This window comes from Dryobates pubescens, chromosome 21 (genome assembly GCF_014839835.1).
Source record: "Dryobates pubescens isolate bDryPub1 chromosome 21, bDryPub1.pri, whole genome shotgun sequence".
NCBI lineage: Eukaryota > Metazoa > Chordata > Aves > Piciformes > Picidae > Dryobates > Dryobates pubescens.
Window position 1 is genome coordinate 10,378,205 of NC_071632.1, and position 14,131 is coordinate 10,392,335.

Below are 14,131 nucleotides of genomic sequence, written 5' to 3' on the forward strand. Positions count from 1 at the left end.
GGGGGAGTTCCAGTGCCCTCCCAGCCCTGCACTGAGCTTCTGTCCACTCCCCGCTCTCCTGCGGCCGAGGACGTGATGCAGGCGGGAACGCGCTCCCTACCCTCTGTTCTGATTAAAGACTGTGAACAGTACACATGCCTCACGGCTCCGCTGCGGCGCGGGGCGCGGATAGGGGACGGGGCCTCGTGCCACGCGTGGCCCAGTGACGGCCGTGCGCATGCGCTGCGGGATCGCCCCGCCCCCCTCGCAGGCTCTCGCTCATTGGAGGCGTTCCCTATGCGCTAGTACGTACGCTGCTGGATCTGTCGTGCCTTGTCCCGCCCCCGGAAGCGTGGCCCTGGCGGAGGGGCGGGGCTACGGCCTCCCTCGGTTCCCGGGGGCTGTCGGGAAGATGGCGGACCCGGGCTCCGGGCGGCGCTGAGCGGCCGGGGCGGCGGCGGCGGCGGGTCCCAGCGCGGCCGCGAGCGCCATGTAGGGCTGGGTCGGGGACAGCAGGGAGACGGGGCGGAATGGGGCAGCAGGGGATGGGGGTCTGGGTGGGCCAGTTGTCACGGACCCGGTGATACCCGGTTCTGGGGGTCCCGGTACCGGGGGAGAAAGCTCAGTGCGGCCCAGGGATCATGGTACCGGGAAAGGGGGAAAATCGAGGCGGTCTGAGGTTCCCGGTACCGGGAGAGGGGAAGATCGACGGGGGGTGGGGGGGTGGGGGGGGCAGGCAGTGGTATTGGTACCAGAGGAGGTGCTCTCAGTGTGGTCCCGGGCTCCCGGTACCGGGCGGGTATCCGTACGTGGGGGGATGCTGGGGCAAGGGGGATCTGCGAACTGGGGGCCCCGGGAACGCGGAGGGAACTGTGAGAGCCAAGGGACATCAGGGTGAGGACGTCTGTATAGGGCGGGGTCCCGGTACAACGGGGCTTGTGTGGGCCGGGCGAGCTGTGTAGGGCGGGGGTCCTGGTACCGGGGGAGGGAGTGCGTCTCAGAACCCGGGACTTTGGGGGTGATGGTAGCCATACACTGGGGTGGAGCCCTGCAGGAGGGTCCCAGCCTAGGCTTTAGCAGCCCCAGGACCAGGAGCTGAACCCTGTCACCTCTCCGTGTCCCCAGGGTCTCCCGGTTCTCGGAAGCCTCCCGAGCCGCCCAGCCCTCGCCATGCTGCGCCTGCTGCCATGGCTCCGTGCTCTGACCCGGGAGAGCGCGCGGCCCGGAGTCCCGCCGGGCCTGGCTGCCGGTGAGCGGAGCGGGGCCGGGATGTATCCCGCCTGCTACTGCGCGGGCAAAGGCAAGCAGCGGGCGGTGCTGCTGCCCCTGGAACCCTACGGCCATGGGCTGCTGCCCGCCTTCCCCCCGGACGCCTGCAGGCCGCGGGGCCACGGCAAGAGGAAGAGCTGGAACTTCATCCACGAGAAGATGAGCTACGACACCTTCTTCACCATGAAGCGGCTGATCGAGCGCTCGCACAGTGTGGGGGAAGTGCTGCGGTGGGTGACGCAGAACCCCGGCAAGGTGTCCGCCAGCCACTACCCCATCGCCCTGCACAAGCTGGGCCAGCTCCTGCAGCAGCAGCAGGGCCAGGCTGCGCTGAACGGGGAGAGCCGCGGGGCTGGCCCCATGCTGGAGCAGCCTGAGTTCCAAACTCTCTGCCAGGCCATCATCAGTGGCTGCTCCAAGTTCGATAACTTCAGCATCGTCAACTGCCTGTATGCTGCTGCTGCGCTGGGTGAGTGCTGGGCCCCGTGCCTGCCCGTGCCAACAGGCTGTCAGCAGGGCACAGCCACACACTGGCCCATGCCCAGCGTCCAGGGGAAGGGGCAGCTGCCTGCTCTGTCTACCCTGGAGTGAGGAAAGAGTGGGCAGTACAGGAGCCAGTGTCTGTGTGTGTAGGGATTTACCCCTGGGGGTGGCCTTGGGACAGAGGGAACTCCATGCCTTGAGGAGGGGACTCTGCATGAGGTACACAGTGGGCAGGGCATCTGACAGCTCCTGGCAACGTCTCTATGAGGAGGAAAGGCTGAAAGGGGCTGTTGAGCCTGGAGAAGAGCAGCCTGAGAGGAGATCTTCTCAATGCTTAGGAAGAGCTAAAGGAAGGGGATAAGAGGATGGGGCTAGACTCTTGTCAGTGGTGCCCAGTGACAGGACAAGGAGAAATGGGCACAAACTGGACCCCAGGAAGTTCCATCTGAATAGGAGGAGAAACCTGTTTGGTGTGAGTGGGCTGGAGCCCTAGAGTAGGCTGCCCAGAGAGGTTGTGGAATCTCCTTGTCTGCAGAGCTTCCAACCCCCCCTGGCTATCGCAACCCTGGGCAAGCTGCTGTGGGTGCCTCTGCTTTAGCAGGGAAGTTGGACTGGGGGATCTCCAGAAGCCCCTTTCCAACTCAACCATGCTGGGATTGGGGAATTCTGGTGTTGAGTTTGTCCCTGAAAATCTACAAGCATTTTAGTATTAAAGTGTGAGACTCAAGATCTTGGCTGAGCCACTGGTAAGCCTCAAGGCTTCTGTTCTCAGGTGTTTGATGTCAAGCAGAAGAGCTTCAGGCCAGATGAGGGCCACGTCCTTGGGAGCTCCCCCTTTGCTGGTCTAGAGCATCTCTGTGGGCCTTAAAGCTCCCCCTCCTATAAGGAGGGGGCTCCTGGCTGGTTCTTTGGGCTCTGCTCTCCCTCCTCAGTCTCTCAGCACTTGCTGATTTTTGGCACCAGGGTGGGGCTGCCATGTGCCTGGGCCCCACTATCCCCAGCCTGTGGAGGCTTCACCCACACTTTGTGTTCCACAGCTGCCACTCCCCAGGCTCCACTCATTAGTGACCCCCAAGCTGCCTCCTGGGGGTCTGGCTGAGGAACAGGGCAAGCTGCTGGGCGCCATCCTCCGCTCCCCACCTTCCATTCACCTCCCATTAGTGCTGAGCCACTGCCCCCACAGCTGCCAGGGCCCTGCAGGGCACACAACACTTCATCTGCCTCCTGAAGTCATTGCTCCTGACACGCCAGGGGTGGCCTTGGCCTCTCTTCATGGTGCCGTGGCCGGGCCTCTTGGCTTTCCATGGCTGAGGAGCTCCTCCAGAGCTGGAGCCCTTCCCTGGGAGGGTGGGAGGCCGCAGCTGAGCTAGGGAATGGGAGAAGCAACGTGACCAGATGAATGCCTGGCGCTGGCTTTGGCACTGTGCTGCTCTCTGAGTTGTTTTCCAACCAAAACTTCTCTTCACTTATTTTTTGAGGCCCATTATTTATCTGCAGGAATTTTGAGGCTTCAGAGCTGACCCTTGTGTGGGTGAGCTACTCTGCTCCACTGTCACAGAATGGTTTAGATTGGAAAGACCCTTAAGCTGATGTTGTCCAGCCATGAACCCAGCACTGCCAGGTCACCACCAAGTCATGGCCCTCAGCACCACATCTACACAACTTTGAACTCCTTCCAGGGGTGGGGACTCCACTGTCCTGGGCAGCCTGAGCCAGACCTGGACAACCCTCAAGTGCAGAAATTGTTCCTCATGTCAAACCTAAACCTCTGGGGCAACTTGAGGCCATTTTCTCTTGTCCTGTCACTTGTTCCTTGAGATCAGAGACCAACTTCCACCTGGCCCCAGCCTCCTTTCCAGGGAGTTGGAGAGAACCAGAAGGTCTTCCCTCAGCCTCCTTTTCTCCAGGCTTAATAACCCCAGGTTCCTCAGCTGCTCCTCACCAGCCCTGTTCCCCAGACACTTCATGAGCTTTGTTACCCTTCTCTGGACCTACTCCAGCCCCTCAATGTCCTTCTTGGAGTGAGTGGCCCAAGAACGACAGCAAGATTTGCGGTGTGGTCTCACCAGTGCCCAGTCTGGGGGGACAATCCCTGCCCTGTGCTTGCTGGCCACGCTATTGCTGATCCAGGCCAGGATGCTGGTGGCCTTGTTGGCCATCTGGTCACATACTGGCTCATCCGTCCAGCCCCTGTTGACTAACACCCCCAGGGCCTTTTCCTCCAGGCAGTTTCCGGCCACTGCCCCCAGCCTGATGGAATTCTACTGCTGGAAGAGGTGGGGACAATCCAGCACAGGGATCACCTTTGCTGTGGTGCTGGTCAGGCTTTGCCACCCCGTTCCTCTTTCCATCTTGGGTTTGGTCACCCACGTGGCAGATCTGGCCTGCTCGGCTGCAGACTCCTGCCTGAAGGGGTCAGGTTCTGTGGGGAGGGTCTTGTTGGTGTGGTGTGGGGAGGTCATTCCCAGTGAGGAGGAGGGGATCTGTCTGTCCTTAACCCCCTCCCTGCCCTAGGCCTGCCGGGAGAGTCACCGCTGGTGCGAGTGCTGGAGGAGGAATCGCGGAGCCGCCTGGGCCGCTTCAACCAGAAGGACGTCTCCATGGTCTTCAGCAGCGTGATGAGGCTGCACCCCTCCAGCCCCCATCCCCTGGTCGAGTCCTGCCTCAGCAGCTTGGAGCGGCACCTGGAGAAGGAGCGGCACCCCCAGACCCTCTTCCTGTTGCTCTCCTACTACCGTCTGCGGGCGCAGGCGCTGCAGGGCCACCCGGCCTCCGACCAGCAGCTCATCAACAACCGCAAGATCCTGCGGCTGGTGCGGCACACGCTGGGGCAGGTCAGCGCCATGCGGGAGCACGAGCTGGCCCTCCTGGATGAGATGCTGGCCCTGTGTGCCCAGGAGGCCAACAACAAGGCCCTGGAGGCCATCTTCAGCTCGCAGCTCTTCTATGAGAACCGGCAGGAGCGATTCATCCGCAGCATGGCAGGTGAGGGCAGGGGCTGCCCCGGCTGAGCCGGCTGCTGACTGCTGCGTTGGAGCCTCCTTGCTTGTCCCCTGAGGACATCAGGGGGATTGGGATGATGCCACCAAGGCCTTGGTGAGCCAGGATGGCTCCACCACGGCTTGCAGCGTGAGATGAGCAGGAAAAGCTCTAAGTTACATCAGGTCTAAGGAAGAAATGTTTGACACTGAGGGTGGTGAGAGCCTGGCCCACATTGCCCAGAGAGGTGGGAGGTACCCCATGCCTGGAACCACTGCAGGTCAGGTTGTTTGGGACTCTGAGCAACCTGCTCTAGTTGCAGATGTCCCTGCTGACTGCAGGGAGTTTGGATTGGATGAGCTTTGAAGGTCCCTCCCCACCCAACTCATTCTGTGGTTATGACCAGCCCAGCCCTTCCAGGGGGTGAACCCAGCTTTCCTCAAAGCCAGGAGCAGTTTGGATTTGGTGGGGTTCCTACAGGAAAGCTGCCACGCTCTGCATGTTCCAGTTGTGCTCCAGCTGTGTCATCTGGGTGCATGAGCTGGAAATCTGCCCCAGCCTCTCCCAAGCCCCATGATGTGCTGGTTCCTGGGAGCCTTCTGGTGTTCAGCAGAGGTGACCCCACTGCCCTGGCCCTGTTGTCCCCACCTGTCTGTATGGCCTTTCCTGCCCAGCTGTGGTGGCTCTGGGAGAGTTACAGGTCCCTTGACAGCCCCTGATCTCTGGTTTGCTCTGCAGAGTGGTTGCCCAGGAAGGCAGAGAACCTCACCCCCTACACCATGGCCCTCATCGCCAAGTATGTGGCCCGGCACCGGCTGCGCGAGCCGCGGCTGCTCGACACCATTGCAAACTTCCTCCTGAAGCGTGGGGAGCAGCTTGACAGCAAGGTGGGTCCTGGCACAACCACATTCCTTCTCTGTCCTCAGGCTGGGGCATCTCACTGGGCACCAACTGGGACATGCCTTGATCCTTCTGTCTTGTGAAAGGTTTTTGTCCAGGTCTTGGGCAGGCCTCAGCCTGACCTGGCCCAGCCCAGCCCCAGGGGAGTTTTAGGTTGGACACAAGGAACACTTTTTCCCTCTTAAGGGTTGTCCAGGCCTGGCCCAGGCTGCCCAGGGTGGTAGTTGAGTTCCCATCCCTGGAGGGGTTTCAAAGCCCTGGAGATGTGGTGCTGAGGGACATGGTTTGGTGGTGATCTGGTGGTGCTGGGTTAAGGGCTGGACTCCATGAGCTTAAAGGTCCTTCCTATCCAAACCCATTCCTTGATCCTCTGCCTCTCCTGGCCTGCAGGTGATCCAGAAGCTGGTCTTTCCCTTCAGCCGCATGAACTACCGCCCATCCAACCACAGCGAGCTCTTCCCCAAGCTGGAGGCCATCCTGGAGCAGAAGGCTGGCAGCTCGCCCCTGGCCACCGTCAACATCCTCATGTCCATGTTCCAGCTCAGCCACTTCCCCCAGAGTGTCCTGCACCAGGTCTTCTCCCCGGCCTTCATCACCAACGTCATGAGTACGTGGGGCCAGCGCCGCCGCGCCTCGGGGCCGGGTGGGGGTCGAAGGCGTTGGGAGAAGACCTCCCCCCGGCGAGGGGTGCCGGGCAGCCCTGGGCGGGACGGGTGCCACGTGGGAGCCCCCGCAGCCGGCTGCCCGCGCCCGCTGTGCCTGCAGGCAGCCCCTACGCGCTGATCGTGCGCCGCTACCTCTCGCTGCTGGACGCGGCGGTGGAGCTGGAGTTCCGGCAGTACCGCGGCCCCCGCCTCGACCCCCGCTACCGCGTCCTCATGTTCGAGCACGCCCTGACCGCCGACGAGGCCAACAGGAAGTACAGGTGGGTGCCAGCGGGCAGGGCAGCGCAGCAGGATGGCTGTTGGGTGCTGGGACAGGATGCCAGCTAAAGGTGACGCTGGGACGTGAGCTCTGGGGCTTGGAGAAGAGCAGCGTGGGATCACCTGGTTTGGAAAAGACCTTTCAGGTCGTGGAGTCCAACCCTGAAGCTGGCACTGCTAGGTTACCACCAAACCGTGGCCCTCAGAACCACATCTCCATGGCTTTGAAACCCCTCTGGGGATGGGGACTCCACCACCAGCCTGGGCCAGGCCATGACAACCGCTTCCCAGAATCCCAGCATGGTTGGGGTTGAAGGATACCTCTGGAGAGAGAAAGGTGAAGCGTATTCCTTTCTTGCCCAGGAGCAGCAGAACTCAAAGCTCTTATTTCTCACTCTCAGGCACTCTCACATCGCTGTGCAGATGTGCTCAGAAATCAGCAGTGGTGTGGCCAGCAGGACCAGGGCAGGGATAGTCCCACTGAACTGGGCACTGGTGAGGTCACCCCCTGAATCCTGGGGTTTTGGGCCCCTCACTCCAAGGACCTTGAGGGTTGAAGCAGGACCAGAGAAGGGCAACAAAGCTGGTGAAAGGTTTGGAGAACAGATCTGGTGAGGAGCAGCTGAGGGACCTGGGGTTGTTGAGCCTAGAGTAAAGGAGTCTGAGGGCAGTGGAGGGATTTCAGAGTCATGGAGATGTGGTGCTGAGGGCCATGGTTTGGTGGTGCCCTGGCAGTACTGGGTTAATGGTTAGACTTAGTAGCCTTTCCCAGCCCAAATGTCTCAGATTCCTTGATTCAGAGCAGGACATGGGTGGGGTCTCCTCATGACTGGGGGATCCCTCCCTGCCCCCCTGATCCTTCTCTTCCCCAGTTACAAGGGGCTGGTGGCTGAGGCGCTGCGACAGCTGGTGGGGGAGGAGTGCTACCGGCAGGACGAGGTGCTGCCCCCTGGATACTGCACAGGTACAGCCCCCACTGTGGGGCAGGGCCCTGGGGCTGGGGAGGGAGCAGTAGGTGGGGCTTGTGGGTGCTGTAGGGGCAGCAGAACCCCTACAGGTGCCATGGGGCTCACTGGAGCCTTGAGGGTGAGGAGTTGTTCAGAGCACACCCAGATTTGGGCATTTTGTCACCAACTTCCCCTGCTGCTGTGGGTTGAAGCTTCCTGAGCACCTGCCAGGGCAGGAGGGCCCACATGAGGGGTCCCTTGGTACTTCTGGCTACTGGGCTGTCTGGTACTTGGGGTCCCCAAGCCCGTGTCCCATCAGCGGGGGGTGGGGAGGGTCTCACAGGTTCCCCAAGCCCGTGTCCCATCAGCAGGGGGTGGGGAGGGTCTCACAGGTTCCCCAAGCCCGTGTCCCATCAGCAGGGAGGGTCTCAGGTTCCCCAAGCCCGTGTCCCATCAGCAGGGGGGGTCTCACAGGTTCCCCAAGCCCGTGTCCCATCAGCGGGGAGGGTCTCACAGGTTCCCCAAGCCCGTGTCCCATCAGCAGGGAGGGTCTCACAGGTTCCCCAAGCCCGTGTCCCATCAGCAGGGAGGGTCTCACAGGTTCCCCAAGCCCGTGTCCCATCAGCAGGGAGGGTCTCACAGGTTCCCCAAGCCCGTGTCCCATCAGCAGGGAGGGTCTCACAGGTTCCCCAAGCCCGTGTCCCATCAGCAGGGAGGGTCTCACAGGTTCCCCAAGCCCGTGTCCCATCAGCAGGGGAGGGTCTCAGAGGTTCCCCAAGCCCGTGTCCCATCAGCAGGGGGTGGGGAGGGTCTCAGAGGTTCCCCAAGCCCGTGTCCCATCAGCAGGGGGTGGGGAGGGTCTCACAGGTTCCCTAAGCCCGTGTCCCATCAGCAGGGAGGGTCTCACAGGTTCCCCAAGCCCGTGTCCCATCAGCAGGGGGTGGGGAGGGTCTCACAGGTTCCCCAAGCCCGTGTCCCATCAGCAGGGGAGGGTCTCACAGGTTCCCCAAGCCCGTGTCCCATCAGCAGGGAGGGTCTCACAGGTTCCCCAAGCCCGTGTCCCATCAGCAGGGAGGGTCTCACAGGTTCCCCAAGCCCGTGTCCCATCAGCAGGGGGTGGGGAGGGTCTCACAGGTTCCCCAAGCCCGTGTCCCATCAGCAGGAAGGGTCTCACAGGTTCCCCAAGCCCATGTCACATCAGCAGGGGAGGGTCTCACAGGTTCCCCAAGCCCGTGTCCCATCAGCAGCGGGTGGGGAGGGTCTCACAGGTTCCCCAAGCCCGTGTCCCATCAGCAGGGAGGGTCTCACAGGTTCCCCAAGCCCGTGTCCCATCAGCAGGGGGTGGGGAGGGTCTCACAGGTTCCCCAAGCCCATGTCCCATCAGCAGGGGAGGGTCTCACAGGTTCCCCAAGCCCGTGTCCCATCAGCAGGGGGTGGGGAGGGTCTCACAGGTTCCCCAAGCCCGTGTCCCATCAGCAGGGGAGGGTCTCACAGGTTCCCCAAGCCCGTGTCCCATCAGCAGGGGAGGGTCTCACAGGTTCCCCAAGCCCGTGTCCCATCAGCAGGGGGTGGGGAGGGTCTCACAGGTTCCCCAAGCCCGTGTCCCATCAGCAGGGGGTGGGGAGGGTCTCACAGGTTCCCCAAGCCCGTGTGCCATCAGCGGGGAGGGTCTCACAGGTTCCCCAAGCCCGTGTCCCATCAGCAGGGGAGGGTCTCACAGGTTCCCCAAGCCCGTGTCCCATCAGCAGGGAGGGTCTCACAGGTTCCCCAAGCCCGTGTCCCATCAGCAGGGAGGGTCTCACAGGTTCCCCAAGCCCGTGTCCCATCAGCAGGGAGGGTCTCACAGGTTCCCCAAGCCCGTGTCCCATCAGCAGGGAGGGTCTCACAGGTTCCCCAAGCCCGTGTCCCATCAGCAGGGAGGGTCTCACAGGTTCCCCAAGCCCGTGTCCCATCAGCAGGGAGGGTCTCACAGGTTCCCCAAGCCCGTGTGCCATCAGCGGGGAGGGTCTCACAGGTTCCCCAAGCCCGTGTCCCATCAGCAGGGGAGGGTCTCACAGGTTCCCCAAGCCCGTGTCCCATCAGCAGGGGAGGGTCTCACAGGTTCCCCAAGCCCGTGTCCCATCAGCAGGGCGTGGGGAGGGTCTCACAGGTTCCCCAAGCCCGTGTCCCATCAGCAGGGCGTGGGGAGGGTCTCACAGGTTCCCCAAGCCCGTGTGCCATCAGCGGGGGGTCTCACAGTGCCCGCTGGCAGGGTGTGTGCCCAGCTGACCGCCAGCTCTCCCTAGACTTCCTGCTGTGGGTGAACCGCTCGGGCACGGTCCTGCCGCTCTCCCGCGTCCCGGCCGCGTCCAAGGCCCCGCCCGCCCTGGGCGCCGCGGCTCCGGCCGCCCTCTCGCTGCGCTCCAGCGTCCTGGCCCTCACCTCGGACTTGCAGGACTTTGCTCCGTTTGCGGCCGAGGGCCCCAGCAGCCCCCCAGCTCCCCGGGAGAGCCTGGCCGGGCGCTTCCTGCCCGCGCTCTGCCCGGCCCCCGGGGGGCCCTGCTACCAGCCCCCCTCGGACTATTTCTGCGGGCTGAGCAAGGAGGCCTCGCTGGAGAGCCAGGGTAGCTCCTCGCTCAGCAGCCCCTCCGAGTGCCTCTCGGCACAGCCCCCTGGCACCCCCGACTGCTCCCCGGGGGGCACCTCCGCAGCCACCCTCTTCCAGTTCCCCATTGGCAAGATCCTGGAGGAGGAGGAGGAGGAGGAGGAGGTGGTGTCGGCTCCCAGCGGCTGTCCTGGGCACGATCACAGCTGCTTCCCAGGGGAGCAGAGCCAGGAGGAAGTCGAGGGCCGGAGTCCCCCACCCAGCGAGGACGCCGGGCACCCACCCTCGCCACACCGACCCAGCTCCAAGCGAGCCCTGGGCGAGGGGGTGCAGGGAGCCGAGGAGATCCAGAGGTACCCAGGGAGCCCTCCCTGTCCCTACACAATGGGGTGCACCCTGTCCCTGCCCCTCAGCAGGACGCCTCCTGCCCTGCCTGTGTCCACTCAAACCTCTGTCCCAGACCTCGGGGCGTAGTGTGTCCCCATGTCCCCAGTCCTTGGGGTCCAGTGTGGGGTCTTCCCCACCCCTAGTCCCCCATCCGAGGCCCAGCTGCCTCTGGAAGCAGCTGGGCACAGGCAGGGTGCGGGGTGCTGCCCTTCACGTCCTGCTGGTGTGGGCCTGGGTGGTGCCAGGGTTGACGCTGGCCTCGCTGTCGCCCGCAGGGTGGTGCTGTCGGTCAATGACAAGTGGCACTACTGCCAGAACTCGGACATCCTGGTGGGCTCGCGGGCCATGAGGGACAGGCACCTGCGGCTGCTGGGCTACTGCTTGGTGCAGGTGAGCAGGGGCTGCCCCTTCCTTCCTACCCCTCCAGCAGGATGTGCTCAGGGCTGTGGTGAGATGGGTGAGGGACTGGGCTGGGTCCCCACTAGGATGGGCCTGGGGACTTCTGGAGATCACTTACTCCAACCCCCCCTGCTAACACATAGGCACCCACAGCGGCCTGCCCAGGATCCCCTGCCAGGGGAATTGGGAAGCTCTCCAGAGAAGGAGACTCCACAACCTTTCTGGGCAGCCTGCTCCAGGGCTCCAGCACCCTCTCACCAAACAAGTTTCTCCTCATCTTCATTCAGATGGAACCATCCTCTTGGCCCCCACCCTTTATCTCCTGCTGAGCACTGATCAGATCCCCTCTCAGGCTGCTCTTCTCCAGGCTTAGCAGCCCCAGGGCTCTCAGCCTTTCCTCCTCACAGAGATGCTCCAGGCCCCTCAGCAGCTTCCCAGCCTCCCCTGGACTCTCTCCAGTAGTTCCCTGTCTCTCTTGAACTGGGGAGCCCAGAAGTGGACCCAGGACTCCAGATGTAGCCTCACCAGAGCAGGGGACGGGGGGACAAGAACCTCCCTCAACCTGTTGGCCACGTTCTTCTTGCACCCCAAGAGACCATTGGCTTTCTTGGCCACAAGGGTGTGTTGCTGGGCCATGGACCCTGTTGTCCACCAGCACTCCCAGGTCGTTCTACACACAACTCCTTTTAGACCCCCCCTACCCCAGACTTTCCAGGTGAGGCTCATCTGTGCTGGGGCACCCAGGCAAGGGGTTGGGTGATGGGACAGCCCCTCCTGGCACTGGTCTTGCAGGAATCTTGTCCTGCAGGTCTGGAGCTGGGACCTGGCCATGATGGGCAGGGAGGGGAGAAGGAATGGTGGTGGGGCTGCAGGGCCTCGGGGTGGAAATAAGCTGGGGACATAGCTGGGCCTGACACTCCACACCAGGGTCCTGCCTGAGGCTGAGGGCAAGGTGAGATGAAGCTCCCACAGTGCTGGTTTTGGAGCCCTGACCTCCTCAGGTGCAGCCTCTGGCTGGTCCATGGTGAGAACTGCAGGTGCAGGAGTCCCCAAGACCTCACCAGCCATTCACAGTTGTCCTCACATCTCCTGGAGGACTGGAGGTGCTGGTTGAAGCTCTGCAGCTCCTCTAGGGCTCTTGGTGGGGTGATTAGCCTGAGGCTGGATCTTTGAGAACACCTCCAAAACACCAGCCTTGTCCCTGTTTATGTTCCCACTTGGAGGTCACCTGAATGCCAGTCACAGATCTGCCACAGCCCCATCACTGCTCCTGAACGTTGCCCCATGCCAGCACCAAGCTCCTACTTGTGTCTCCTGTTTGTGCAGAGCTCCAGTGGTCCTCTGACCAAGTGTGGTGGCCACAGAACAGGGCCATGGAGCTGCTGCTGGGGACAGGCTCTGCCCCTGGGCAGCAGTGGGGCTCAGCAGCTTTGGCACATGGAGAAGGGCACCCAGAGGACACTTGGCACAGCCACTTGGCTGTGGCTTTGTGCCACCATGTTCTAGAGCTGAGGCTGCCTGCCCCTGCCTGCCCCACAGCCAGGCATGGTGCTCACCCTGCACAGGGTACAGCCCTGGGGTCTGGTCCCCATCTCTAACCATCTCTGGTGCCCTTCACTGCTGTGGGCTGTGCCTTGCTGTGGTTCAGGGCTGCTCTGGGGGGCTGAGGCCACTGGGCAATGGGGTCTCTGGAGCAAGGGCATGGTCAGGTCCCTTTGGGTGCAAGAGAATAAGGGAATCCCAGAGTTTCCACAGTTTTGAAAGCTCTCCAGCAGCAGTAGCTTTTCTCCTTTCTGGGCCTGTCCTTTCTGGCAGCCCTGCAGTGCCTGGTGCCAGCAGGTGCCAGGCAACGCTGTTCTGTTTGTTCTGACTCTGCTGCTAGTGCTGGCACCACCAGGGAGCGGAGCACAGCCCTGCGGGCACTGCCCATGCCTGTGGGTCCAGAGCTTTCAGGTGGCTGGGCTCAGTCCCATCCCTGGAGGAGCTTCAAAGCCACGGAGATGTGATGCTGGGGACCATGGTTTGGTGGTGACTTGGCAGTGTTGGGCTAAGGGTTGGACTTGGTGATCCCAAAGGGCTCTTCCAACCCAAGTGACTCTGGGATTCCTCATTCTGAGCCTGAAGGAGCTTTTCGTGTTCTTCCTCATTCCCAGGAGGGCTTGGTCAGGACTCCCTTTGTGCCTGAGCTCCAAAACGTGCCCAGGGCTGGGCCGTACTGGGGTCACTGCCAGGTCCCATCCCCGCAGGGCAGAGTGGAGCTGGAGCCTCCTGTCTCATCCCTGCGGATGCCTTCCCAGCTCCACTCCTAGCATGCTCCCAGCCTGGGGCAGTGCTGGGGCTGTCACTTGGGGACCAGCTCAGGGTCAGGAGGGCCTGGAACTGTGAATGAATGTGCTTGGAGAGGGGGTGGCCTTGGAGAAGCACCTGCTGGGTTGTGCTCAGACAGGCTGGCAGCAAAGGGCAGGACAAGACATGGGAACATATGTGTGGGTGGTCTGTCTTGTGTGGGGTGGTTCAGGTATAAGTAAGATGCCAAGCTGGGGCTTGTCTGCTCCTCCTGAGCCCACCCTGAGAAGGGTCCTGAGCTCTGGTTCTCCCCTACCACTGCCATGGCTGGGCAGTCTGGGGCTGGGGACGGGCAGTGCTGATGGCAGTGGTGGAGCTGGTGGTGAAGGTGGAGCTCCTTGAAGGTTTGTCTCTGTGCCTTTCCAGCTGCCCTACACGGAGCTGGAGAAGGTGAGCGGCATCGAGGAGGCCAAGCACTACCTGCGGCAGAAGCTGAGGGAGCTGCGCTTCTGAGGGACGGACAGACAGACCCTGAGTGGCGGGCAGGGAGGGGGGCACAGTGGGGTGGGTTCAGGCGGGTGTTGCCAGCCCCTTTCCCCTGGGTGGGGGGGACACAGGGAGCTGCCCCCCAGTCCCGGGGGGCGATGGGGATGTGGGGCTGGGTGGTGGGCACCTGCTCCGTGACGCAGGGCCGGGGAGCGAGGTTATTTATTGCTGTTAGTGGGGGAATACGACTCGAGGGGGCAGAGGGGGAGATTTGGGTGCTGGGAGAGGGGGGGGAAGGTGCCTCACTGCCCCCCCTTGCCCTAGCCCTGCCTCCACAGCATTGTTGGCAGGGGGCCTGACTGCCTGGTGGCATGGGGGGGCATCCCTGTGCCCCCAGCCCTGCTGCTGGGAGGGATGGGGCCGAGCCTGGCCCCTACACACAGGGTGCGGGGAGGGTGGGGGAGGGGGGCTGTTTGCACCGGGGGCTGCTCCCCGTGCTGGGACAAGGG

At 62.8% G+C, this 14,131-nt stretch overlaps 1 protein-coding gene across 1 annotated transcript; it reads left to right on the forward strand.

The window, feature by feature from the left end:
- Window positions 1-75: 75 nt before the first annotated feature.
- Window positions 76-14,067, forward strand: FASTK (Fas activated serine/threonine kinase). The gene is made up of 11 exons (XM_054171165.1): window positions 76-219; window positions 286-471; window positions 1,105-1,717; window positions 4,246-4,716; window positions 5,449-5,597; window positions 6,001-6,217; window positions 6,376-6,535; window positions 7,406-7,497; window positions 9,766-10,417; window positions 10,727-10,841; window positions 13,563-14,067. Exons 1-11 carry the CDS (start codon window positions 76-78, stop codon window positions 13,647-13,649), a joined length of 2,886 nt encoding a protein of 961 aa, XP_054027140.1. The 3' UTR covers window positions 13,650-14,067.
- Window positions 14,068-14,131: the final 64 nt, after the last annotated feature.